This window comes from Microcebus murinus, chromosome 16 (genome assembly GCF_040939455.1).
Source record: "Microcebus murinus isolate Inina chromosome 16, M.murinus_Inina_mat1.0, whole genome shotgun sequence".
In the NCBI taxonomy this organism is placed as follows: domain Eukaryota; kingdom Metazoa; phylum Chordata; class Mammalia; order Primates; family Cheirogaleidae; genus Microcebus; species Microcebus murinus.
In genome coordinates, this window is record NC_134119.1 from 68,383,198 (window position 1) to 68,411,002 (window position 27,805).

Below are 27,805 nucleotides of genomic sequence, written 5' to 3' on the forward strand. Positions count from 1 at the left end.
GTAAAATGGGACTCCTCCCAGTACATATCTGATGGAACGGCTGTTGAAGCCTAAATGAATATATTTCTGTCAAGTGCTAAGAAAAGGGCCTGGCCCACAGAAGGCCTTTTATGTTAGTGGTCGCTATAACTATACTGTGCCCTGTATCCCAGTTACCATAAATTCTAGTTATTCATATATTTGTTCTTCTCTTTCCTCTTTCCACATTGTAAGTGCTGACTTAAGGAATTCCAGCACTTGCCCTTGAAAATCCCAGGCCATCCAAGCAGCTAGTGAAAGACATCTCAGCCAGAGGAAGAGAACAGGGCTCTTCTTTCCCTGGGGCTGCAGAAGAGTGAAACCACACTGTGGCAGAAAGCTGCCCCTTCTCTTCTTTCACACAAAGGAGTTGTGTGGGACACCTGGACTGCAAAGGTTGTCGTCAAGTATCCTTCACCCTCTGGGAAGTCTGCAACTCTGGTTGTCTTCGTGATCTGTTGTCTTGGTAATAACACATAAATGGACACTTCTGCCTTCTCGAAGGTATAAATACTGGTAAGCACTTTTGTTAAGCCAGAGGACTCACTGCCACCTCACCCTTCTCTCTTCAGGCAGTGACAAACCTGAAGCCCAAGTGTTGACACAGGAGCCACAAGATCAAATTGCCTAGAGGCTGGCTGCCCTAGAGAGTTGTCTAGACTTTGCATTAGTGAGAAAGAACTCATGTTTGTGTTAAGCCACTGAGACTTGGGGGCTGTTTGTTACTGTGACATAGCCTAGCCTAGCCTAACATACCTAGACTCTGCTGGGTTTCTTAAGTAAACAAAAGGTTTGTTTGGAAATCTGTGGTGGTTTTAAGTGGCTTCAGGTTAAGCAGATTGTCCCTAGGTGCCAACCGCCCTCAGTTAAAGATGGTCTCCAGGATGGAACAAATGCCTAGAACAGGTGAGCCCTGCCACGCCCATGACAAAATTCCATCTGAGAGTGAAGTCTGCTAGCAGCAACACAGAGGAGATGAGCAGGAGCCAGCTGTTGGTGGGGAATAGGCCTTATGGAGCATATGCCCAAGGGGATGGTACCTTTATGGGGTCACGGTCTGGCCCTTGGATTCACTGGGCTGGAAACTCCATCTTGACAATGACCTGAAAGTGAACAAACGTAGAGAAGCTAACTCATGCCTCTTTCACATATTATTGAAAGATGATAGCTAGTGTTTACTGAGCATTGGCCGTGTAGCCAGTATGTACTAAATCCATTCACTTTCATTCAGTAATTATTTACTGAGTTTGTAGTTTGTGCCAGCCACTGGGAAGATAGCAACACAGGAAAGAAACACAGCCCTTGACCCCAGGAAGATTACATTCTAGTGGGGGAAGACAAGCTAATAAATAACTGTTGGACAGGTCCCATGGAGATGGTGCTATTGAGAATAAAGTACCACAGGAGAAAATGGGGTGCCAAGGAGGGTCTCAGTCAGGGGGAGACATTTGAGCAGAGACCCAAAGGAAACAAGGGAGTGAGTCATGATATCTGGGGCGGGGGTAGTTCTCCAGGCAGGGAGCTTTCTATGTATTATCTTATTTAGTCTACACAATAGCTCAAGAGGTAGGTTCTCAAATTATTATTATTTCTTAGGATAGGGTGGCATCTGCATTTTCCAAAGAGGGCCACAGCAATATTTCTGGTCCTGTGTGCTCATGGAAACCTTGTAGCCCCTCCCATCAAGAGGCAGGGTCTCTGGTTCCTCCCCTTTGGACCTGGGTGAAGCTTATGCTGCTCCAGTAAATAGAGGACTGGCAGAAGATGCCATGAGACTTCCAAGGCTAGGTCATATAAAGATTACAATGTGCACCTGGCTGGCTTGCTCAGGATGCTCACCAGTGGAACCCAGTTTCCATGCTACGAGGCAGCCTAAAGTAGCCCAGGCAGAGAGACCACATGGAGAGGCCCAAGCAGAGAGGAAGTGAGGCCCCCAGCTGGCAGTGAGCATCTGCTGCTGCTCTGAGTGAACAAGTCTGCAGGTAACTTAAACCCCAACCTTTGAGTCTTCCTCCTGAGGCCCCAGACATCATGAAGCCGAAACCAACCATCCGTGCTGTGCTCTCTCTGAATCCCCAACCCAGTGAATCCATGAGCATGACGCATGGCTGTTTTATACCACTGATTTTTGGGATAATTTGTTCTGCAGAGGTAGTAACTGGAACAGGGAATCCCTGTAGCACAGAGAGGTAAAGTCACTTAACAACAGCTCCCATTTCATGAGAGTTCAATACATGCAGATCACTATGCTAAGTTCTTGGTAGGTATTATCCACAGAATCTTCACAATCACCCTGCAAGGCAAGAATGACTCTCCTCTTTGGGGAGATATGGAAGCAGAGGTTCAGAGAGGGAAAATGACTTACTCAAGGCCACACAGCTCTTAAGTGGCAGAGACAGATACATTATTTTAATCTTTTCCCCAAGTCTTATGAGGTAGGGATAATCATCCCATCTTTGAAATCTACAAACTGATGCTCAAAGGGGTGAAAATACTCTCTACACCAGACCAGACTCTACTCTGGTAGAATACAGTGCAGACAGAACTCAAATCCAGAACTCTAGAGCCCATGTTCTTAACCTTGTACCAATTTATAAAATAGAAATGAAAAACTGGACTGTTTTCTTGGGGCTGCAAGTCAGAAGATTCTTGCAGATTTTAATCTGGAAGTTGATGCTGAGTGTGGAATCTGGGCATGAGAGATAGTGGGTGTTTTTAGCCATGTAGCCCCCAGCTCTGACATACTGGCACCAGCCTGGTCTAGGCCACCAACCCTCCCTTGTGCTACTCCAGCAGCTTCCTAACTAGACTCCCTACTTCTACCCTTGCCCCTACGGTCTATTCTCAATTCAGCATCTAGAGGGGTCTATTTAAAATCTAAGTCAGACCCTGTCCTTGCTCTGCTCAAAACTATACAGCAGATTCCATTTCAGACAGTAAAGGCCAAAGCTCTTACCATGGCCCACAAGGTCCTACCTGATCTGCCATTCCCTGTTCCCCCTCTGATCTCTCCCGCCATCTCTCTTTGCTCACTCTGAGCCCGACACACTACCTTCCTTGCTCTTCCCCAAATGTGACAAGAACATTTCTGCCTCAGGACCTTTGCACTTATTCTGTTCTCATGTATGCCTAGAATGTCCTCCCCTCAGAGTGCCCATGGATCACTCCCTCATCACGTTCCTTAGGTCTCTGTTCAAATGTCACCTCCTCAGAGACACCTGCTTTGAAACTGTTTTATTAATAATAGTACACTCTGTCCTCCTTACCCTGCTTTGTTTTTCTTCACAGCACTTATTACCATGTGACATATTTCATTTGTTTGTTTATCACTGACTCCCCTAACTAGAATGTAAGCTTCATGACTGCAGGGACTGTCTGCCTTGTTCACCACAGTATGCACAGAGCCTCAAATAGGCCATGCACAGAGCATATGCTTGATCTGTGTTTGCTGAGTGAATAAACTATTGTCTCCCCTGCAGAAAGAAACTTACCAAGAAGGCAGGAGAGTCCCCAGCTGTGTTAGCACATATTCACCTTGCAAACAAGTCTAGACAATGAGCCAGAGAGTCAAAGCTTAGGACCAGAATTATTTAGCTAGAAGATCTTTAAAAAAGGTCTGCCACTTAGAAGCAGAGCAGTGTAGGGGTTAAGAGCATGGACTTGGAATCTAATCAGACTGGGTTTGGATCCTGCTTCTGCCACTTACTGTTTGATGGTGCTGAGTAAAAATTTTTTTAACACTTCTGTACCTATTTCTCCATTTTTAAACTAAGAACAGCACTTCCCTCTTTAATTTCAAACTTTAAGGTACCTGACATATACCGTATATTTGATACATTAGCTCTTCTAATGATTCTGCTCCACTCATTTCTGGCCACATGGTCTCGGGCCAGTTAATTCCTACTCCAGAACCTTTGCCAGAGCAGTTCCCTTTGCCAGGAATGCTCTTCCCACCACTCCCTCTGTGGCTGGTTCCTTTTTTGTTCTTCAGGTCTCAGCCTAAGAGTCCTTCCCTGACCTTTTTTATAAATTGCATCCCCCTCCTCCTTTGTTTTTCTCCTAGCACTTAATGCCATCTAAAATAGATACACCTTATCTTAATCACCTGGTGCCAGGTGTGTTTCAAAGTCCAGTATTTCGAAAATTTTTAGATTTTAGAATAGTACTATATTATACCACCAGCAGGATCTAGGGGTAACTTTCTATAATCAAGTATATGATTTTGTGCAGCAAAATCTTTAAAGATTGTAAATAGCCACATATGAGGCTCTATAGCTTAGGGGTTAGACCACTGGTCTTGTAAATAGCCACACATCAGTTCAGATTGGTTGTTGCCAGCAAACAAGTTCAAAGCCAAGTCAGGTTGGGCGACCAAGCTGCAAAACAGAAAAAAACCTTTCAGCTTTCACAAGTTTTTGGACTTTATAGAGTTGTAGATAAGGAATGGTGAACCTGTAAATACCGTATAATTTACTTTACTTTGTTAGGGTGTGGCATCTCCAACAACCATTAGAATGTACACTTGTTGGGCAGGATTTGTTTTAGATAGCATTAAGCTTCGAACTCTGCCTATCAAAGTAGGCACACCAACGTATAAGAAACAGCAGTGTCTGTTGCACAAAGCCTTACATATACTAAACGCTCGATAAATATGAAAGAAACAAGGGCATTCCAGAATGCTGAAGTCAGCTATCCAAGGTCACGTGGCCAGTTCAGGGCTTGAAACCCAAGGTTCCAACCCTCAGGCCAGTCTTCATCACCCATTCATCCATTTATTTTACTTGCAGACAACACAGAAGGGCTACACCTAACCCCAGCGCAGGAAGGGCGGTAGCCTTGGTGACAGTCTCCTAGGCCTCACCCTCTATCAAAACGAGGGATGACGTAGCTGTCAAGGCGGGGCGTCTTTCAAACTCTCCGGAAGCTCTAGTCTAGCCAAGCACCTAGAGCCAAAAGTGCCTTAACGACACACTAGGGTTGGCAGTGATCCCAAAAACCCGGAGTCGCTCTCATCCCGATCCCCGCCTGCCGGGCCTCCGCCTCCTACAAAGGGTCAAACTGAAGTCACAGGCACCACGACCGAGCTGTGTCTAGGAACTGGGAGACTCCCCACTGCTTCACCTCGTCTTCCCCTCACCCCTGTACCTGAGGAGAAGGGTGGACTGCGGAGTTTCTGAGGTCAGACCCTTGAATCCTCCGCAGTTCCCAAGACTCACCTTCTTAGTTACCCCACAGAAACTTCCGCTGGGCCGAACGCGCTGCGCGCGCATCCTGGCCCTAAGGCCGGACTTGCCTGCGCAGGCGCCGCTGACTTCCCGACGGCCCCTGGGCTATACCTCTCTGGGAACTCCATCTCCCAGACGCCTTCGCGGCAGGCCAGTCCTCTGCCTCAGGACAGAGGGAGGGATTATTTCCTCATCACCCTCCCATTCCACCCTCTCTGGAACACTTCATGGTTCTACTGCGCATGTGCCAATGCAAAACCAATCGGAATGAATCGAAGGCATCTCTCCACCAATCAGAGGTTATATTGTTACTTCTCCCTCAACTCCGCCCCTTAGTTTCGCGCGTCTTCTCAAGAATCCCAACGTCTTTCTTAATGCGTTTCTATGGCAACCTACTGTTGTCCCCTTCAGAAATGGAAAAGCCTTCCAGTATTCTAGGAAAGGCAGGATAAGGTTGACTAGATGGTCCTTTAAACAGGGTTAAAGTTGGACTACTAAACCCTGAAGTCACTCGGTCCTGATTACGTTTCTACCCTATTTCCCCCGCCAGAGCGCTCCAGCGGTGTCTCTAAGGATGAAGCGGGTGGAGATGGGAAGACAAGTGAAGTCGCCCGCACAGCCCTCTGGGAAATATAGTCCTGGCACTGGCGCGGAGGATCATGGATGGAGTAGCTCTGGGGAGTCTCGCGCAACACCGGAAGTTGCTGTGAGGAGGCGCGTGGGAGGGGAGTTGGCTCTCTAGCTACTCGGCGAGTGGGTCGCGTCTGTTAGCTCGGCCGACGACAGTCTCGAGGTAGGAAGACGCTGGAGCTGGGATCGCTGAGGACCCTGGAGGCTTTCGGGCTCGGTTCTTTTTGGAGGGGTGACAACACTAATGCGGCGACTTTGGCAAAAGGCGCGTATCATTGAGCGGCGGTTGTCTCAGCGGAGGCTTGTACCTTCGTTCACAGCCTGGTAGGAAAACCAGTAAAGTGGTTTCCAGTCCTCACTGGCCGCCCTGAGAGTAGAGATTCTGCTTTATTTTATTATTGGTTGAGGAAACTGATGCTAAAGGAGGGGGGATGAGTTGTCCGAAGTGGGCAGATCGGGGATGATGAATGGGAATTCTTCAGGAGACCCGAAGATTTTAACATTTACTATATTTGAACGCTTTCTGTGTGCCAGCCGTCGAGCTGCACGCTCTTCTTTCTCTCTTCTAACCTCCACAACGACATTGAGACATGAGTGCACATCCTCGGTCTTATCATCGGATACCCTTGGCACCAGGATCATGTTGGGGATCAGAATTTTTCAGATTTTAGAACATTAATGGGCTGCATGTTTCGTAATTAGGCAGCACCTTAGAGGAATCTGGGCCAATTTTTTAAATTTTTATTTATTTTTTTAGAGACAGGCTTTCAGTCTTTATCAGGTTGGTTCTGAACTCCTAAGTTCAAGCGATCCTCCCGCCTCGCCCTCCCAGAGTGCTGGGATATACATGCCTGAGCCTCTGCGCCCGCCCTGTGGGCCAATTTTTGATCATCAAATGTTTCTGTGGGGCAAGGTGTGAATATTCACACTGACAGGAATAGAAACTACACATGGCCTATGACAATGCAGGTTAAGTGTTGTTGGCAATTTATGAATAAAGTTCCCGTTTTCTGAACCTTTTGTTTTTTGGAATTGTAGCTAAGGGACTGTGGACCTGTTGCATTTGCCCCATTCTGTATGTGTGGAATCTGAGGCTCAGAGAAGGTAAATGATCTGGCCATGGTCCCACACTAAGAAGTAGCAAGACACCCAGTCCAGGGCCCAAGGTTTTTTGGCCCCATAATTGTTTGGCTTAAGTCACCCTGACAAGCTGGATGACTTTGGACTTTCCCTCAGGGCCCCTGTTTCTTCCCTCCCAAGTCTGAGGAGTATATGAGATGGAAACAGAATGTGAGTTGGAAACTGGAGACCAGGGGTTCTCAAACTATGGGCGGCCTAGCATATTAACCGGCCCTCCAGGTGTTTTTGCTTCCGCTGCCTGTCCTGCTTAGCAGCTAACTCGTCCCGGGCCCACAGTGCGCACTCTCCAACGGTCTGAGGGACAGTGAACTGGCCCCCTGTTTAAAAAGTTTGATGACTCCTGCATAGACAGAGGTCCCAAACTCAGGTGTGAGGGTACAGGTACAGTAGAGAAACCGCCTGGGTGAGGCTGTGGGGTGTTGGGGAGCATTTGCCTCACTTAAAGCAGGGAGCTTGCAAAGGACTCTAGTGAGTTAGCTTTGTGGAAATGCTGACCCAATGTTGCCAAATCCTGGGATTTTTCAGAGGTTGGAGATCTAATGTTTAGGTGAAATTTCCCAATTTTCAAGTTTGGGACTACTTAAAGAATTTTCTTTCAAAACATTCTGTCAACACTGTGGACCAAATCAAACATCTGTCAACTGGGTTAGTCTCACAAGTCAAGGCTTAACCAACTGTGTCATGTGGAGAAACTCATTGTTTTTAGTAAATGTTAGCAGTTGTAGGTTTACCATATTCTCTTATCTGTAGTCACAAAATCTAGAAAGCTCTGAAGAGCAAATTTTTTTTCATAAATTTGGTGTCCATACCTGACCTGAACTGCTACAGGGCATTTATAACCTTTAATGGCCTACCTAGAATAAATATTTATTTATTTGTTTGTTTATTTATTTGAGACAAGGTGTCAGTCTGTTGCCTGGGCTAGAGTGCAGTGGCATTATTATCGATCATTGCAACCTCAAACTCCTGAGCTTAAGTGATCCTCCTGTCTCAGTCTCCTGAGTAGCTGGAACAACAGGCACATGCTACCATGCCCAGCTAACGTCCTGTTTTTTTGTAGAGACAAAGTCTTGGTATATTGCCCAGGCTAATATCAAACTAAGGCCTCACGAAATGTTGGTATTACAGCCATGAGTCTAGAATGTATATTTACATCTTTCTCTGTAGAATGTTAAAGTGTTCAGTTAGGAAATGCTGCCTGTTCCACACCATGCTGGGATTTTAATGAAATATGCTCTATATATTCTGCATCACCTTTTTTTTTTTTTTTTTTTTTTTTGGCATATTATTTTTTTTTTTTTTTTGAGACAGAGTTTTGCTTTGTTGTCCAGGCTAGAGTGAGTGCCATGGCGTCAGCCTAGCTCACAGCAACCTCAAACTCCTGGGCTCGAGCGATCCTTCTGCCTCAGCCTCCCGAGTAGCTGGGACTACAGGCATGAGCCACCATGCCCGGCTAATTTTTTTTTTTATATATATATCAGTTGGCCAATTAATTTCTTTCTATTTATAGTAGAGACGGGGTCTCGCTCTTGCTCAGGCTGGTTTTGAACTCCTGACTTTGAGCAATCCGCCCGCCTCGGCCTCCCAAGAGCTAGGATTACAGGCGTGAGCCACAGCGCCCGGCCTGCATCACCTTTTTAAAATCTAAAAATTTCTAAATATTAAAGCATATCTGGCCTCAGAGTTTTAAGAACTTGTCGACCTGTGTCATTGTTAAGTCATTGTGCTGCTTTGTGACATGGAGTGAAAGCACTCCACGGATGTATGCTATTTGGAAAATACACAGTAGGTACAAATGTGTAAAAAACCCTATGGTTTTTGCAAATTAATGTTTTGCAAATTAATGGTCATGAAAATAACTCAGTGGGCAGTGACCATAATTTTTTTTAAATGCAGTAGAATAAAAGAGACTAGAAGACATCCCAGTACTATGTTGCAAGAGTAAGTATTGCTCATGAAGCTTTTGTTTAGTTACCATGTGTATGCATAGTCATGACACATACTGTCTTCCTTACTGTGGGTCAAGGTTAAAAACTTAAGAAATATTGTTGTTACAGAAGTAGCCAGTTTTAGAGGCAGACTCACCTGGATTCAAATCCTAGAGATGATAATGAGAAATCCCAGAAGCACTGCCCTGTTTATTCAGTTAGAGAGATACATTTATTCTGTCAACAAATACTTAAAAAGCACCTACCATACAGCAGGCACTGTGCTGGTGCTAAGACACAGCAGTGACCAAGATGGAAGGTCCCAGTTGCAGAGTTACTTTGTAGGCTCTGAAGCACAACGAAAATGTGGGACTGAGATGGTTTTAGTAAATACAGTTTTCATTGTGATTCCTGCAAGGAGACTCACTTTGGGACTTATTTTCCTACTTCTGGATATTTTCAGGGCTCATCCGGCATGGCCAGGGAGTCAGCCATAAGAGGAAGGAAAACTTTCTCGTAGCTCCCTTGTTCTTCCTGCAGCCTTGCCAGCCAGAAACATGGAGGGGAAGGAGGATGAGCTTAAAAGAGGCCATTGGGATCCAGTAGACCCTCACGCTACAACTGAGGTGAGTTGAGCCTGGGAAACTGGCCTTCCGTTGTTCTGGGTTTTCTGTCCCATGGTGGCTCCCAAGCAGTCTTTTTAATATAAAACTCTCTTGCTGTTGTTCTTTTGCTTGGTACCCTTCCGGGAATCCCTGTTGTTTACAGGATAAATTTTAGGTTTCTCAGCCCGTTCCCACATGATCTGGGTTTCGCCCACCTCCTCAGCATCTGCTACCATTTACCCAGACAACCAATACGTCCTTTTGGGTTGGTGGTAAAATATTACACTGTATATTCCAGCTTCCTGGCCTTTGCTCAGTGTACCCTCTGCTAGAATACCCTGCCCTCCTTTTCTGTCGGGTAATGTCTTTAACAGCCTTCAAGACCCAGCTTAGTGTCTCCCCACCCTGCCTTCCTAGGCAGAGTCAACTTGTACCTGCTGTGGCCTCCCATAGCACCCCTGCTGCCTCCATTGTAGCGCAGATCCACCTAGATTTGGTTATCTCTGTGCGTGTCAGTCAGCCCCACCAGAGTAGATGCTCCTCAAGGACAGGAACTGATTGGGGTTCATCTCTGGGTACCCAAGGCCCAGCACAGGCCTGGCACACACGGAGCCTTGTGAGGTGTTTGTTGAGTGAATGAATGCATGAAACCATTTCTCTACCTAATAAATATCTGCTGTCCTTAATGATCCAACTTGAAAGTCCTCCTCCAGTAGGCTTTCCCTGTTCCCAGGGCAACATCCTCCCTCCCTCCCCAGCCCACATAAGCCCTGACACCTCCCTCTGTCACAGCCCCACTGCCTCATGCTCAGTGTCGGCATCCCTTATGTCTCCATCAGACCAGGAGCTCCTCAAGGTTGGGGACCAAGTCTGATACATGTCTGTGTCCCTGGCACCCTGGCACGCTGTGGTCTGGCATGTAGGGGAAATGATTGTCAAATGCATGCTCTGACCTTGTCACTCTCCTGTATAAAACTCTTACCTCAGGGATAAAGTTTGTGCCCCTTTCTCCCCGCCACACCCCAATCACTGTGACCAGAGACCATGTGCAGCAGAGTCTGGGAGTCTGAGGAAAGGAAGCCCTCAAGGCCCTCTGATCTGGCTCCTGCTGAAGAAAACCTTGGCTCATCCTTCTCAATATGGATGACAGCAGCAATTTCAGCTATACATACCAACATTAATAGTCAGGAAACTACATAGATCACATAACCAAAAGTCCATGGGTGGGGCTGGCTTATTTGCTAGTATGATTGGGACTCAGTTTGTTGTCCCCATCTCTCAGTCCCAACTAGTATTGGCTCTATCCTTTGATGAGCTCCTTCCCTTATCCCAAAACAGGTGCTAGGACTACATGATTCCTTGCCTTATTCAACAGATATTTATTATGTGCCTACTGCATATGGGCTTTGTTCTAGGGGCTGGAGTAGGGAACCAACTTATGTGGTCCCTGCCCTTATGAAGCTCACATGTTATTGGGAGTGACAGTGTATTAGTTTGCTAGGGCTGTTGTAGCAATGCACTATAATCTGGGTGGCTTGAACAACAAAAAGTTATTGTTCACGGTACTGGAGGCCAGAAGTCTGAGATCGAGCGGATGGCAGGGCTGGTTCCTTCTGAGGGGCCGTGAAGGACAATCTGTTCCCTGCCTCCTCCTGGCTTCTGGTGGTTTGCTGGTGATACCTGGTGTTGCTTGACTTGTAGAAACATCACCCTGATGTCTGCCTTTGCCTTAACATGGTGTTCTCCCCGTATCTTCACATCAGTCTTTCCTCAGCATGTATCTATCTGTGTGTCCCAGTTTCCCCTTTTTATAACAGCATCTGTCATATGGATTAGGGGCCACACTAATGGCCTCATCTTGACCACCTCTGTAAAGACTCTATTTCTAAATAAGGGCACATGCTGGGGTACTGGGGGTTAGGACTTCATCATATCTTTTTGTAGGGTTACAATTCAACCCATACTAGACAGTAATATACGTAAGTAAATCACATAGAATGCAGGTGATATTAAGAACTATGGAGAAAATAAAGCAGAGAAGGGGATAGGTTTATTGTTTCATAGAGAGGGGTCAGAGACCTCATTGGAGAAGAGGCGTTTGAGCAGAGAACCAGGGAGGCACTCTTGTGCTCTGAGAGGGGAGCAGGCAGGTGTGTTCAGGGAACAGCAAGGAAGCCGGTATGGCTGAAACAGAGTGACAAGCAGGGAGGGGCAGAGGTGAGGCCTAGGGGGTAGCTAGGCCCAGATCCTTAGGGCCCCATAAACCACTGCCTCTGTATTTAAATCTGAGTGAGTAGGCCGGGCGCGGTGGCTCATGCCTGTAATCCTAGCACTCTGGGAGGCCAAGGCGGGCGGATTGCTCGAGGTCAGGAGTTTGAAACCAGCCTGAGCAAGAGTGAGACCCCGTCTCTACTATAAATAGAAAGAAATTAATTGACCAACTAATATATATAGAAAAAATTAGCTGGGCATGGTGGCGCATGCCTGTAGTCCCAGCTACTCGGGAGGCTGAAGCAGAAGGATTGCTTGAGGCCAGGAGTTTGAGGTTGCTGTGAGCTAGGCTGATGCCATGGCACTCACTCTAGCCTGGGCAACAAAGCGAGACTCTGTCTCAAAAAAAAAAAAAAAAAAAAAAAAATCTGAGTGAGTAGGGGGCCATTGGAGGATTTGGAGCAGATGAGGGACAGGATGTGCTATAGATAGAAAGAGGATCCTCTGTCTTGTCTACCTAACTCCTGCCTAACATCACTGTTTGGATGACTGTGTTAGTGTCTTATTGCTACTGTAGCAAATTAACACGAACTTGGTGGTTTAAAAGCAACACAGATTTATTCTCTTACAGTTTTTGAGGTTGGAAGCCCAAAATTAGTTTTGTTTTTTTTTTTGCTTGTTCCAATAAAACTTTATTTATAAAAGTAGGCAGCTGAGAGGATTGGCCAATGGGTAGTTAGGTTGCTCACCCCTGGTTAAAACATATAGGCTCTGGGGTCAGGCGTACATGGGCTCAAATATTGGCTGTACAATTTGAAAGCCCAAAATTAGTTTTGATGAGCCTCAAAACAAGGTGTCAGGAGGGCTGGGTCCTTCTAGAAGCTTTAGGGGAAAATATGTTCTTGTCTCTCCCAGCCTCTGGAGGCTGCTTGTATTCATTGGCTCCTGGCTCCATCATTCCAGTCTGTGTTTCTGTCATAGCATTGCCTTCTCCCACCTGTGACTCCCTTTCTTCCTTTTATAAGGACCTTTGACATTGAGGGCCAACCTAGATAATCCATGATAGTTTCCCCATCTCAAGATCCTTAATCACCCAGTCTGAGTAAGAGCAAGACCCTGTCTCTACTAAAAAATAGAAAGAAATTAATTGGCCAACTAAAAATAGATAGAAAAAATTAGCCGGGCATGGTGGCACATGCCTGTAGTCCCAGCTACTTGGGAGGCTGAGGCAGAAGGATCACCTGAGCCCAGGAGTTAGAGGTTGCTGTGAGCTAGGCTGATGCCACGGCACTCTAGCCTGGGCAACAGAGTGAGACATTTGTCTCAAAAAAAAAATCTTTAATCACACCTGCAAAGTCCCTTTTGCCATATAAGGTAACATTTGTGGGGATTAGGATGTGGACATCTTTGTGGGGGCTGGGGGAATGACTCAGCCTACTGAAATCTAAAGGAAATCTCAAACTTTACATATCCCAAACCAGACTCAGACTTTCTGCCCTGAAAGCTGCTTCTCCCACATTTCAGTAAGTGGCAGCTCTGTTCTTCCAGCTACTCTGGCTAAAAACTTAGAGACATCCTGTGCTGCTCTCCACCTTTCACGCCCTGCATGTTATCTGTCAGGAAGTCTCGTCAGCACCAGCATCAGACTATCTAAACTCGCACCACTTCTCACTCCCTCCACTCTTGCCATCGTTTCTCACCCAGATCATTGAAATTGGTCCTCTTCCTTGACTCGCTGCTTCTGTCCTTCCCACCTTCTGTCTTTTTCCACAAAGCAGCCAGAGGAAGATCCTGGTTAGTATGTGCTTAATGTTTTAGAAAATCTTTTTACTGTAAAATAAAGCACAGAAGCAGAAACCAACATGCATCAAATATATGACCTAATGAAGACAAATAACCACTTCGTTCTAGAATGAGAACTTTTTTTGCCACTCATTCCAGAAGTCCTTTGTGGACCCCATCAGAGCCTCTCCTATCCCTCATAAGGGATGATTTTTATATTTATTACTTGCCTATGGGTTTTTTAAATAATAGCTTCATTACCCAAAAGCATGCCCATTGCCCCCTCTTTTTTTTTTTGAGACAGAGTCTCACTCTGTTGTCCAGGCTAGAGTGAGTGCCGTGGCATCAGCCTAGCTCACAGCAACCTCAATCTCCTGGGCTCAAGCGATCCTACTCCCTCAGCCTCCTGAGTAGCTGGGACTACAGGCATGTGCCACCATGCCCAGCTAATTTTTTGTATATATATTTTTAGTTGGTCAATTCATTTCTTTCTATTTTTAGTAGAGATGGGGTCTCACTCAGGCTGGTTTCAAACTCCTAACCTTGAGCAATCTGCCTGCCTCAGCCTCCCAGAGTGCTAGGATTACAGGCGTGAGCCACCACGCCTGGCCTGCCCCCTCTTTTTTAAAAAATGTTTTTACGACTCTTTCTAGATTGCTCCTGCATCCCCTTCTGTTCTTAACAGCTTGTCCTTTGAAGAACCAGGGCGGTTTGACCTGTAGAATTTCTCTCAGTTCGTTTTTGTCAGTTCCATCCTCCGGGTGGAGTTCAGTTTGTTCCCAGTTGGCAGCTGGATCCAGAGGCTTGGTCTGACTTAGGGTCAATCCTTTTGCTAAGAGGTGAAGGAGTCCTAGAATGTCTAGTTCTCCATGTTTGTCATCCTGGCAGATGCTGATGTTTACTGCCTTATCTTCTGTTCATTCACCAGGGGTTGCAAAATGGTGCTGTTCTAGTGCTATCATTTCATTTATTAGTTGGAACATTTTTTTAAAAAGACGTCTCCCCTCATCTACTATTTGGCTATGCAATGGTATACTTCACATGGGACAGGTGGGTAAATGCTTGACTCTTTCCTTTTGTGTTTCAGTTTACAATATAAGGAATTGGTTTCTGACTGTCATCCTTCGAAGATGACCAATTCTTTTTTTTTTTTTTTTTTTTTTTTTTTTTTTTTGAGACAGAGTCTCACTTTGTTGTCCAGGCTAGAGTGAGTGCCGTGGCGTCAGCCTAGCTCACAGCAACCTCAAACTCCTGGGCTTGAGTGATCCTTCTGCCTCAGCCTCCCGAGTAGCTGGGACTACAGGCATGCGCCACCATGCCCGGCTAATTTTTTATATATATATCAGTTGGCCAATTAATTTCTTTCTATTTATAGTAGAGACGGGGTCTCACTCTTGCTCAGGCTGGTTTTGAACTCCTGACCTTGAGCAATCCGCCCGCCTCGGCCTCCCAAGAGCTAGGATTACAGGCGTGAGCCACAGCGCCCGGCCTGACCAATTCTTTTATACACACCTGTATTTGTGTGTGTGTGTGTGTGTGTGTTAATTGATACGCTTAGAGTTTGTTTTTTGTTTTTTTGGTTTTTTTTTTGAGACAGAGTCTCGCATTGTTGCCCAGGCTAGAGTGAGTGCTATGGCGTCAGCCTAGCTCACAGCAACCTCACACTCCTGGGCTCAAGTGATCCTGCTGCCTCAGCCTCCCGAGTAGCTGGGACTACAGGCATGTACCACCATGCCCGGCTAATTTTTCCTATATATATATTAGTTGGCCAATTAATTTCTTTCTATTTATAGTAGAGACAGGGTCTTGCTCTTGCTCAGGCTGGTTTTGAACTCCTGACCTGGAGCAATCTGCCCGCCTCGGCCTCCCAGAGTGCTAGGATTACAGGCGTGAGCCACCGCGCCCGGCAATATTCTTAGAGTTTACAAAGCATTTTCACAAATGTCAATGTGACTAAATCCCATGAGGGCAGGAACTGGCTGCCTCCTTCTCTCCTGCATCCCGTGCCTGTTCAGGGGCCAGCTCATAGTAGCTGCTCAGTCATCATTGGACAAACGGGTAGACAACAGACGCCACTTGCTCAGCTGCTTCCTAGCGGGTTGGGTCCCTGCTGAGCACTGTACGGGTATCAGCTCACTTTGTCCTCACAGCAGCCTTAGTTTAGAGATGAGGAGTAACAAGGCCTCACAGCTAATAGATGCAGCATCTGAACCGGGGTCCCTCTGACTCCAAAGCCAAGCCACTAACTGGTCAGCTTGCTGGGGGTCACATAGCAGATGGTGGGGTACGCTCCTCCACCACCTACTTACTGTGCTGGGGTTTGAACTTTTATCTCCTCAGAAACTCATGTCAAAACTCAAGTCCTGATGTAACAGTATTAAGAGGTGTGGGGCCTTTAAGAGGTAATGGATTATCACAGGAGTTGGTTACTTAGCATGAGAATGACTCTGTTATAACAGCCAGTTGGCATGCTCTAGCCCCCTCATTATGTGATGTCCTGTGCTACCTTAGGACTCTGCAGAGTCCCCACCACCAAGAAGGCCCTCACCAGATGCAGCCCTTCGACCTTGGACTTTCCCACTTTCAGAACTGTAGGAAATAAATTTCTTTTCTTTATAAATTACCCAGTCTCAGGTATTCTGTTATAGCAGCAGCAAACGGACTAACACACAGTGTGACTTTGGGTGAGTGACTTTGATTCTCTGGGTCTCAGTCTTCTGTAAATCAGGGATAATCTTGCCTCAGAGAGAAGTCAGGCAGTTCAGGGACTCACTGCACCTACAGCGTTGAATCCATTCCCAGCATGAAGGAAGCTCTTGGTCAAAGGAGGGCCTTTGCAGTCGGGCACCTGGAGGGTTGGGACGGACAGCGTAAGCTGGAATGAAGTTGCTTGATGAGATAGGGCTCACGAGGGGCGCGCAACTTGCTTACCAACAGTCACCCACGGGAAGGTAGAGGGGCCAACCCTCAAATCCAGACTAGAGAGTTGGTTTCCATTCTTCCCTAAAACGTGCCTGTGTGTGTGCGCACATGAGTGTGTATCTATGTATATATTTTGTGGGGTGGGGATGGGACACACCAAAAAGTCACAGTTTCACCTAGAGATAGAGCATATGGGAGCATGCTGTCATTATTTCTTGAGTATTTGAAATTTTATTCTAAACACCTATTAACTAGGAAGTTTTAAAATGAAGAAAGATGGCATCACTAAAAGTTGGACAGCTGGACATGAGCCTTAGGTATTTTCATGGCCTGAAGTGGACCTGGCACCACCTGTGAGGGGGTCTTCCCCGCAAAAGCTGTACTGACTCGTCAGGCCTCTGCTCTACCAACCAGTTTATAGAAAATGCAGGAGCCAGGGGAGCAGCCAGGTGACACTATGAGGAAGCAGTCTGCCACACCCAGAATGTGGGACCTTAAATCAGGCGCATGTAATTGTAAAGCGGGCACAGATTAAAAACCTTCAGAGCTATATCAGCCAAATCCAGGGTATAGATCTCCTTGGATTCTGAATCAAACAAGCTAGCTATGAAAACATAGCATTGAGATGTCAGACAAATCTGTATACAGACTTTTAATGTGGTCTATGTATTCAGTTATATTAAGGAGTTACTGTTCATACTGAAATAGTCACAGGTGAAATCAGATGATCCCTGGGTCATGAATCCATGGGAGTTAATTACATGCATCTTTCTACTTGTACATATGTTTGAAAATTTCCATGATAAATAAAACTTAAAAATCTTGAATGAACACTAAAAAAAAGAGCAAGAAATACATGGATTTTAGGATCAAGCAGACCTGGATTTAATTGCTACCTGTGTGACTGTGAGTTGATTTGTTTCCTTACCTGCACAATATAGAGGTTTCCGATTTCTTCCATCTCAAGGTTCTTCTCGTGAGGCTGTGTTAGTTAGAGCCAGTTTCCTTTGGCCCCAGGAACAGAGAGGCAGAATCGCTGAGGTTGCAAAGCACAAAACAGTTTATTGGCTAGCTCGAGCTAGGGTCCAGGTCCCAGAGCGCCAACACAGTGGCCTCCCTACGAACCAGGACCCTGCCCTGGGGTATAAGTGAAGCTTTTATCCTTTTCTGCAAGTTATACACGCTGGGTACACCTCCCCCCTTAGTCCATTGGTTCCTTTAAAAGTGGCTGATCGTGTTGGCTCCTGATTGGCTCCTTCAAAAGCAGCACACGTCATTTCGGGGAAGGGTGTTGTCGGTGTCACTTCGGGGAAGGGTGTAGTAGGCAAAGTTTCAGGAAACCGAAACTTAGACCTACTCCAGGAAGTGCAGCCTGTCATGGAGTCACTCCTGCTCTCATTCCTGTTTTACAGCTGAGAACAGGATGATTTTTGCCAAAAGCCTAGAAAATTGAGGGCTAGGACTACTTTGAGTGAGCTCCCCCGAGTGACCAGCGTTGTCTTATGTTTTAGGAATTTGTGACCCTCAAGGACGTGGCCATGGACTTCACCTTGGAAGATTGGGAGGACCTGGGGCTGGACCAGGGGGACCTGTTCTGGGACACAGCACTGGACAACTACCAGGATCTCTTCCTGCTGAGTGAGTGTTTCTCGTCCCAGGGCCCCAGTCACTGCCCTGCTTGCTGATTACTTACACTTCCCATCACCTGTAGGATGAAATCTCAGCTCCTAAGCTTCTTAGAATCAGCATGACCTAGTCTAGCTGTTCTCAGCTGGCTGACGGGACACTGGCAATGTTTAGAGACATTGTTGATCATCACTACTTGTGAAGAAGCTACATAGAGTGAAGTCCAGGGAAGCCAGACACAAGCTTCCAGAATTCTCTCTGTACAGTCATGTGGAATGAACTTAATTTCCCTGGCAATGAAGTGTGACAGCATGTGAAATGCTGTACCCCGGGGAAGCTCGTAAGAGTTCAGTGCCAGGATTTTTACTGGGGGCGGGTCACATGGCCCCTCTGTTGCCTGGCATATACCAAAATTCTAGACCCCCAGAAGGGAAGCAGATGCTCAATGTAAGCCAGTGTTTGTACAGTTGAGGCCCAGTGAGCCCATCATCGGTTCTGGTGATGCTGGGAACCCTTCTGAAATCCAGCCTGGCCAACAGGCTTGATTGGATGACAGTGCTCTTCTCTCCTTGCAGACCCCCGAAGCCCCAATCTGACCTCCCACCTGGATGGCACGGGAGAGCTGGAGGCCCTGGTGAGAGGAAGCCCAAAAGCAACTGGCCCTGGTGAGTGAATGGAGTGGGGGGACCCTTGCATTTACCCTTTGTCCTCAGGACCTCCATCCAAAGGCTATGGCCAGTCCCCCAGAAGATGTACCCAAATGTCTCCATGCCTGGCTTCCAGGCTTCACTGCCATTTGCTGGCTTCTATCCCCTGTTCCCGGGGGCTTGGAGTGGATCAGGACATTTGGATGGACCCTCACTCTGGCAACATGTTGTCATCTACCTGGGCTTTCAGCACAGGGCTGTCTTGTGTCTCCTCTTTCCTTCTGGAACTCAGCAATGGGAGGCCTTCCACTCCCTGAGTCGGTTTTCTACCTTCCAGCCTTGTGCTCCCTGAGCATGTGGACCGACCCCCTGGTCTACTTCTTTTACCTCCCTTTGTTTAGGCCAGGACACAGCATATGGCCACATCTGGTAGTGACTCAAGTCCAGGCCTGAATGCCACCAAGAGCATCCACTCTGCCATCTCCTAGGCCAGGGTTCCTCTGGGTCGATGAGGTTAGGCAATGAGTATTCCCAGGGTATTCCCCAAGTGGGAGAAAGCAGCAGCAGGTGCCTTACCTGGGCATCGGAAGCTTCTCTCATTGTTATTTTATCTACATGGGAAGGAGGGCCCTGAATCAGAGACCACAGGAGTCTTAAGTTCCACACAAATGAGTGAGTCTGCAGCTCTCTTCTTGGCTCACCACCCACGAGCTCATGAATGTGGGCCCTCTGCAGCCTCCTCTTCAGCACACCAGTGTTCCATGCAAGTGACTAACCCAGGCACAGCCTCTTGCAACCTGTTTCCTGTTTTTGCCACCTCAGCATATTAACTATTTTCAAATAGGCAGCCATGCCTTTACTAACCTCCAATAGTAACACTTGTGTTGCTTTGTTTTCATTTTTGTCTTTCCTCCTTTCACAGTGCACCTCTCTAGAAAGTAGAGCTTAGCTGATTCATCCTGTATTCCCCAGTACTAACACCATGTTGTGCATATAAGAGGTGCCTGTTACATCTGTCAGTGCATTCTAGGCAGGGAGAACAACATGAGCAAAGGTATGGTCGGGGGAATGAGCCAGATATTGTGGGACACAAGAGTGGAGGCAAGAGTGATGTGGTTTTGGAAGGCAAGTTTCAATTGCGGGCTGAGAGAAATTAAGCAGTCCCACAGATACTCAGTAGATGGTGAGCCAGTAAATCTCAGCAAAAGGAGCAGGCTTGAAAAGATGTGATGATGGTGCAAGATGGAGGAGAGGTGGTGGGGAGGGACGGGGGACTGGAGGCATGGAGTAGAGCAGTGAAATTCATGCTCTATGGAGGATCCCAGAGAGCACACATCTTGGTTATTGAGGGTATGGGGTCACACGGGTCAGATCCTCACTGCACTGCTCACTCAGCTGTAAGAAAGGAGAAATGTACTCACCTTACAGGGGGCTGTGGGGAGTAACTGAGGCACTTCTGCCCAAGAGCAAGTGTGTCATAAGTGGGAATTACTCTGTCCTGTGAGCCTTTCCTGTGTGGCAGGTTTGGCCCACTGGCACTGAAGACAGATAAGCAATGAAGGGTCCCCATCAAAGAGCTTGCTTTTTGGTCAGGGGTCAGCCCACTCATAACCAGTTACAGTAAAGAAAAGTAAGTGCTTGGCCATTGTTCAGAGAATACAGGGCAGGGCACTTAAAGCAGAACAGGGTGCAGGGTTGTCAGAGAAGGCTTTCAAAGGAGGGTGATACTCAAGCTCAGTATTAAATGACATAGAGGGCCGGGCGTGGTGGCTCACGCCTGTAATCCTAGCTCTCTGGGAGGCCAAGGCGGGCGGATTGCTCAAGGTCAGGAGTTCAAAACCAGCCTGAGCAAGAGCGAGACCCCGTCTCTACTATAAATAGAAAGAAATTAATTGGCCAACTGATATATATGTATAAAAAAAATTAGCCTGGCATGGTGGTGCATGCCTGTAGTCCCAGCTACTCAGGAGGCTGAGGCAGAAGGATCGCTCGAGCCCAGGAGTTTGAGGTTGCTGTGAGCTAGGCTGAAGCCACGGCACTCACTCTAGCCTGGACAACAAAAGCGAGACTCTGTCTCAAAAAAAAAAAAAAAAAAAAATGACATAGAGGAGTTACCTCGGGAAGAACAGTCCAGCATGAGGGACCAGTCAAGGCACAGGTAAGAAAGTCTGGCAGATTCAGGGAATTACAGGAGTTCTGTGTGGCCAGCACAAAGAATGCTGGGCTAATACACTTGCATTTCTCTTTCTCAAGCAAGAAGCCATGGGAGGGTTAAATCAGGGGAATGATGTAGTCAGATCTGTTTATTATAAAGCCCTTCAGGATTAGTGTGGAAGAGAAAGGAAAGGCCAACAAGGAGCCTGGAGTCAGATGGAGTCGGTAGAGAGAAGAGGAAGTTAGTTGAGACATTTTGAAGGAGATCAGACAGGAAGTAATGCCTGAGTTGAGGCATGGGGGCCCGGGGGGTGGGGGGTGGCCCGGGGGTTACTACTAGGATTCTTTTTTTTTTGTTTTTGTTTTTGTTTTTTGAGACAGAGTCTCGCTTTGTTATCCAGGCTAGAGTGAGTGCCGTGGCGTCAGCCTAGCTCACAGCAACCTCAAACTCCTGGGCTCAAGCAATCCTCCTGCCTCAGCCTCCCACGTAGCTGGGACTACAGGCATGTGCCACCATGCCCGGCTAATTTTTTATATATATATCAGTTGGCCAATTAATTTCTTTCTATTTATAGTAGAGACGGGGTCTCCCTCTTGCTCAGGCTGGTTTTGAACTCCTGACCTTGAGCAATCCGCCCGCCTCGGCCTCCCAAGAGCTAGGATTACAGGCGTGAGCCACAGCGCCCGGCCAACTACTAGGATTCTTGCATGGAGGACTGGATGGATGGTGGTGGGGTTTTCCAAGATGGAGGATGCAGAATATGAGGTGCAAGATTTTGGTGACAGTGCAGGATAGAGTGGAGGGGAGAAGGAGGTGAGTCCAGGAGACTTTTTAGGGAACTTTGTCGGGTAGGTGTGAGGGCAGTGGTAGAGGTTTTTGTGACCTGTTGAACTCTTGTGGTTTCCCAGTTCCCCTTCTGGGAGTAGGTTCTCTGTTTTCTGTGATGCCAATTCCAGACAGGTCACTACTCTGGGGCCCTTGACAGACAGGCTAGACTCAAGATCCATCACTCCCATTCCCTGTTGTCTGTGTTCTCACTCCACAGCTCCTGTCTTTCCTCTTTTGGGAATAGGAGACATTTGTACTTTTTCTTTCAGACATGGTTGAGACCAATGACTCTCCTCTGGAGCAGGATTTCTTGGAAGAAGGACTCTACCAGGAGATTATGGAGACGCTGTCCAAAGATGGCCTTTGGAACTCCAATTTTGGAGAAGATTGTATAGGCGAGAGCTGGTTAGATAGTTTGCTGGGAGATCCAGAATGTCTTTTGAGGTCTGACATTATCACCAACAAGGGAAGTCCCACAGAATGCAAGAGTCACGAATTCAAGAGAGGCCTCAGTCCTGTGTCCCTCCTTTGCACAGGAGAGGACTCTGTGGTGCATGATCTTCCTGAAAAGAGCCTCACACCAGCCAAGTCTAAGGAATATATGAGTAACTTTGGCTACTACTCTGACCAAAGCCAGCAAGATTCTGTCCAGGGAGGGGAAAAACCATATAAGTGTAGTGAATGTGAGAAAAGTTTCAGCCGGAGTTACCATCTTATCCAGCACTGGATTATTCATACTAGGGAGAAACCTACTGTGCATCAAGAGTGTGAGAGAGGTTTCAACCTGAGTTCTTGCCTTTTTGTGCATCCGATGACTCCCATGAGTTACAAATATGTGTGTAATGAATGTGGGAAAACTTTTAGTCAGAATCGTCACCTTCTACGGCATCAGAAAACTCACTCTGTAGAAAAACCATGTAAGAGTCAAGATGGTGGCCAGTCCCGTCGTGGCACAAGGCCTGTTAAACCTCATAAAACTTACATAGGTGGTAGGTTCTTTAAATGTAATGAATGTGGCAAGGCTTTCAACCGGACCTTTCATCTCACTCAGCACCAGAAGACCCACACTGGGAAACGCTATGAATGTGCCAAATGCCAAGCGACTTTCAACTTGAACAAACATTTCATCCAACATCAGAAAACTCATGCTGTTAAAGCTACCTCCGACTGTCAGGAGTGTGGGAAGGCCTTCAGGCGGAGTTCCCTGCTCATAGAGCACCAGGCTGTTCATACTGGAGAGAAACCTTATAAGTGTAATGAATGTGGCAAACCCTTCAGCCATACCTCTACCCTAAAGATCCATCAGAGGGTTCACTGTGGAGAGAAGCCTTACAAATGCAGTGAGTGTGGGAAAACCTTCTGCCGAAACACTCACTTTAATGAACATCAGCGAATTCATACGGGCCACAGACCCCACAAATGTCAAGAATGTGTCAAAAGTTTTAACCGGCCCTCACGCCTGATTCGACATCTGTCCACTCACACCACAGAAAAGCCCTACAGCTGTGCTGAATGCAAGAAGCCCTTTAGCCATAAGGAACACCTTGTGCAACACCAGAAAATCCACACCGTTGAAACCCCCTATGAATGTCAGGAGTGTGGAGAACGCTTCACTTGCAGCTCAACCCTGAATTGCCACCAGAGTGTTCACGCCAGAGAAAAACAAGGATTTGATGTGGGCAGGAAGATCTTGGATCAGAACCCAGAACAGAGAGAGCATCTAAGGCTTGGCGAGAAGTGCTTTAAGTGTAACAAATGTGAGAAAACCTTTACCCACAGCAAATACCTAACTCAGCACGAGAGAATTCACAGCATCTTGAAGCCCTTTGAGTGCGACCAGTGTGGACAAGCCTTTGGCCAGAGTACTCAGCTCATTCACCACCAAAGAATCCACTCTGGGGTGGGGTCACATGAATGTGGTGAGCATGGGAAAGCCTTCAGCAGCAGCACCTCCCTTACTGACCTTCAGTCCTTCCACACAAGCGAGCATCCCTTTAAATGTAACAAATGTGGAAAGACCTTCAGCCAAAGTTCATGCCTCTCAGAACATCAGTTAGTTCACACTGGAGAGAAACCCTTTAAATGTAACAAGTGTGACAAAGTCTTCACCCAGAGTAACTACCTTATTCAGCATCAGAAAACTCATGATAGAAAGAAGCCCATTGAGTGTAAAGAATGTGGGAAAACATTCCGTCAGAGCTCATGCCTATCCAAGCATCAGAGAGTTCATCACACAGGGGAAAAGCCCTATGAATGTGGTGACTGTGGGAAAGCCTTTAGCCTAGGCGCTGAACTCATCCGCCACCGGAGAGTTCACACTGGAGAAAAGCCTTATGTTTGTCAGGAATGTGGGAAAGGCTTCAGCCAGAGCTCGTGCCTTGTTATTCACCAGAGAGTTCATACTGGCGAGAAGCCCTATGTGTGTAGCCAATGTGGGAAAGCCTTTGCCCAGAAAGCAAATCTAACGCAGCATGAGAGAATTCACACTGGGGAGAAGCCGTACATCTGCAATGTGTGTGGTAAAGCCTTTGGCCTCAGCACCCATCTCAGTCAGCACCAGAGAACTCACAGCCAGGAGAAACCTTATCAATGTCCACATTGTCAGAGAGCCTTTGGGTGCTGCTCAAGTCTCAGGCGCCATCAGCGAGTACACAGGTAACAAGCAGCTATGCTGCCTGCTGCCACTGGGTGGCAGCAGAGTCCCAGACGTCTGAGACCATGTTCATCTGATGTCAGAAGTTGAAACCATCACGTTGCAATCTCCCTCCAAAGAAATAAGTCTGTTTATTAATAAAGATTGATTAGAAAGTTTGCACACATGAGTTTCATTAAGATAATAAAAACAAAAATTAAGAAGCTGTACAACAGTGGGATTTAGAGGTGACTCTGGAGCCAGTCTGCCTGGGTTAAATCCCACCACTGTCTACTACCTAAGTGACCTTGGGAAAGTTGTAAAATCTCTCAGGACCTCAGTGTCCTCATCTGTAAAATGGGGATGATAAGATTTACCTACCTCAGATGGCTGTTGTGAGGATTAAACAAATGTGAAGCACTTAGAACTGATGCCTGGCATATTAAGTACTCATCCAGTGTGAGCTACAAATATGTCAGCTCTAATACAAATATACTCTTTTATATTAAAAGAAGAAAAGGATTAGTAACTTGTCTCTGTTTACTGCAGTTAATGTTTTTATAATGTTACTGCTTTTAATTAAAGTTTTACTTTTAAAAAATTTCTCACATCTTACTCTTTTAAAATGTCTGGTCTTTTCTGGCCTTCCATTTCTCTGTTAACTGACCTCCAGAAAGCCAAGAAGAGCATGTAAACTCCTAACCTGAGCTAAAACTTTCCACTGCCAACCTCCCAAGCCTGTTACTCAAAGGACTCCCCTTCCCACGTGCTGCCTCATCTCATAATTTTCCTCCATTAAAAGTGGTTAGTTATCCCATGTGAGACCACATTTGCCATGGAAGTTGATGATAACTGAAAACACAGCTGGATTCAGTCAGGAGAGCAGCATTGATCAAGATGTTGCCACACACAAAACACATGGAAGACATGCTGGGGAGTGGGGTGTGTGTGGAAATTGTGTGCAGAAGTGGTTGCTAGAATGTTTATCGTGCACCATTTATCCTACTCACCAGGCAATTTGCTAGGCTTTGGTGAGTAAAGCCAATATAATAAGCCCTGCCCCTGTTCTGAAGCTTCTGGAATCAGAAAGGGAAATGAATGGCTCCATTTTCATGGAAGATTGCCATTAGTTGGCAAATAACATCTTAAATATGCCACATTCCCTCGTGTCAGGAAATTCTGGGACCACTAAGAATCGCTGGAGAGCCAAAAGAGATGGAAACACAGGACAAGCTCCCTCTTGACAGTGCTTTGTCAGCTCTGGGATTTTGTGCCTTACCTACTAAGTGACCCAGTAGCATGTTTGCTGAAGCATGACAGAATCCTATGAAAACATTGTTCCCTCATATTTTCAATGCCTTCCATATTTTCAGTGTTCAAAACAGTTTGAGTTTGGGGGTATTTGCTCTGTACCCTTGGACTATTTAAGCCTTTCAGCTTGAGTTCTGCTGGTTGGTTTTGTAGTTGAAATGGGGAACCTTATTTTGGCAGACCATTGGGCCCACAACCACAATGGGACACATTCTGTTGTTCTTTTTTCTATTTTTTTTTTTTTTTCCACATCAGAACCTCCTAGACATGCTGTTTTTCAAATGGCCAAAACATTTCATTCCCTCCACATAGATGCTGGAACTCTTGTCTGATCCAGAAGATGGGCATGTTACATACAAAAGGGGTGTACAAGGTATTGCAGAACAGGAAAACAATTGATAAGTGTGTTCAATGAGTTTTTACACCAGTGATAGAGATTGAATGCTCCCTGGAAAATTGGAAGCCATTAGGTCAAGGTAGAAATGTCTTTTATGTGTACATGTTGATTGGTTCTCTGATTAAAATTTGGGGTATTTTCCCCTCTTTTTTCTTTTGAACCCCTTTGTAGAAATACCTGATTAAAATTTTGAATCTGAAAGCGTTGGTTCCTTCTCTCAGCTTGGCGCCACATACCTAGCCAGATGCCAGGCATCAGAGTTCTGCCTGACTGGCACTCATGTTCTTGTGTGGGAGGGCTTATGATGGTGAGTGTTGCCCAGTAAAAGGGAGCAGCTGAGTATGTTTTCCCAAGTTCTTGTTATTTAAGCCACCAAATCTGTAGTAATTTGTTACAGCACCCCTAAGGATCTAATACAGGGACTGAGCCTTAGATGAGTCAACACTTCAGGAGGCCTGAACCCTGCCCACTTCAACACTTCAATGAGCAGACATGGGTGAGCTCTTGGGTTAGACCTTATCTGACCACATTTAAGTTCTGGACGTTGTAGTTACATGAACCAGTAACTTCCCTGTGTTAAGACGGGTGGAGACAGGATTTCTATTAATCATAGCTAGAGAATTCCCAGCTGACATGCTGGTTTAATTCACTGCTTCATTCCTCAACCAGAAAAGCAAGTAAGAAACTAAGTGAGGGAGACATCAGTGAATCTATTCTCACTGATGTTTACAAAGCAATTTCTTGCGAGCTTTGGTACCATTATCAGAACTACCCAGAGGACACTTGGTAACCGGGCAGGAGGCCTCAAAGACATCACAGATCTGACTGAGATCACTGGTTTGGTGTAGACTTTGGGGATTAACTGAGTGGTCTCCCCTCCCAGAGTGCAGTCCCTAAGGGGAAATCATCTGAGTGTGGTGATAGCCACACTGATGGCACTTGGCAGCTGATCAAGCACTTTCTTTCTCATGTCTGAAGGAGATCTTGTGCCCCCAACTTGAATAAATAGATGACAGCAAAGGCTGGGGAATCAGAGGCTCAGAGAGGTAAAGGGACTTATCTACAAACCCTAATAAAGGAACAGGCTTCAAGACCCTGATCCCACACTCCATCCCCCCATGCCACCACTCCCAGCCAGTGGCTGGGTGACCCAGCTGATGTCACAGCTCTCTAGAGGACAGAAGGCACAGATAATCAGCTCCTGCCTTTAACCATAGGGAGATAAATCATTAAGATGAGTCACCTCTCATGCAGTAGGGTGGGAGAACATTCGTTTCACCATGTAGGTTTTCCAAAATTCTTACCTGGTGGTTCAGTGCAGCAATATTATCAGCCTTTCTTCATGGGGCCAGCAGTCAGGAACTCAACATTCAGCCTCAGAGTCTTACTGACATCTGCCCTTCCAATTTGCCATTGTCATCTAAAGGTAGAGGAATAAATGCAAAAGAAGTACTGAAATAGTCTGGCAGTTCGTCGAAGAGTTACCCATAGAGTTGACCTGTGACCTAAGAGAAATGAAAACTCATATAGAAACTTATACATGAATGTTCATAGCAGCACTATTCATAATGGTCAAAAAGTGGAAACAGCCCAAATGTCCATCCATGGAAGAATGGATAAACAAAATATGTTGTATCCATATCATAGAATATTATTCAATCTTAAAAAGGAAAAAAATTCTGACACATGCTACACCATGGATGAACCTTGAAGATAGGCTAAGTGAAATAAGCCAGTTGCAAAAAGAC

The 27,805-nt window shown here is 46.3% G+C and overlaps 2 protein-coding genes across 5 annotated transcripts in view; one reads left to right on the forward strand and one right to left on the reverse strand.

The window, feature by feature from the left end:
- VRK3 (VRK serine/threonine kinase 3) overlaps positions 1–5,378 on the reverse strand; it is a 40,738-nt gene extending 35,360 nt beyond the window's left edge. The window contains exons 1-3 of one of the 4 annotated variants that reach the window (XM_075993238.1): positions 5,235–5,376; positions 2,018–2,192; positions 1,059–1,121 (exon numbers count right to left, since the gene is read on the reverse strand). The gene's annotated coding sequence lies outside the window, so the exon portion shown is untranslated. The other 3 variants (XM_012754159.3, XM_012754161.2, XM_012754160.3) reach the window with 3 other exon arrangements.
- Positions 5,379–5,896: 518 nt separating this feature from the next.
- Positions 5,897–26,728, forward strand: ZNF473 (zinc finger protein 473). Its single transcript, XM_075993236.1, has 5 exons — positions 5,897–6,036; positions 9,405–9,567; positions 17,973–18,099; positions 18,663–18,752; positions 21,987–26,728. Exons 2-5 carry the CDS (start codon positions 9,499–9,501, stop codon positions 24,374–24,376), a joined length of 2,676 nt encoding a protein of 891 aa, XP_075849351.1. The 5' UTR covers positions 5,897–6,036; positions 9,405–9,498; the 3' UTR covers positions 24,377–26,728.
- Positions 26,729–27,805: the final 1,077 nt, after the last annotated feature.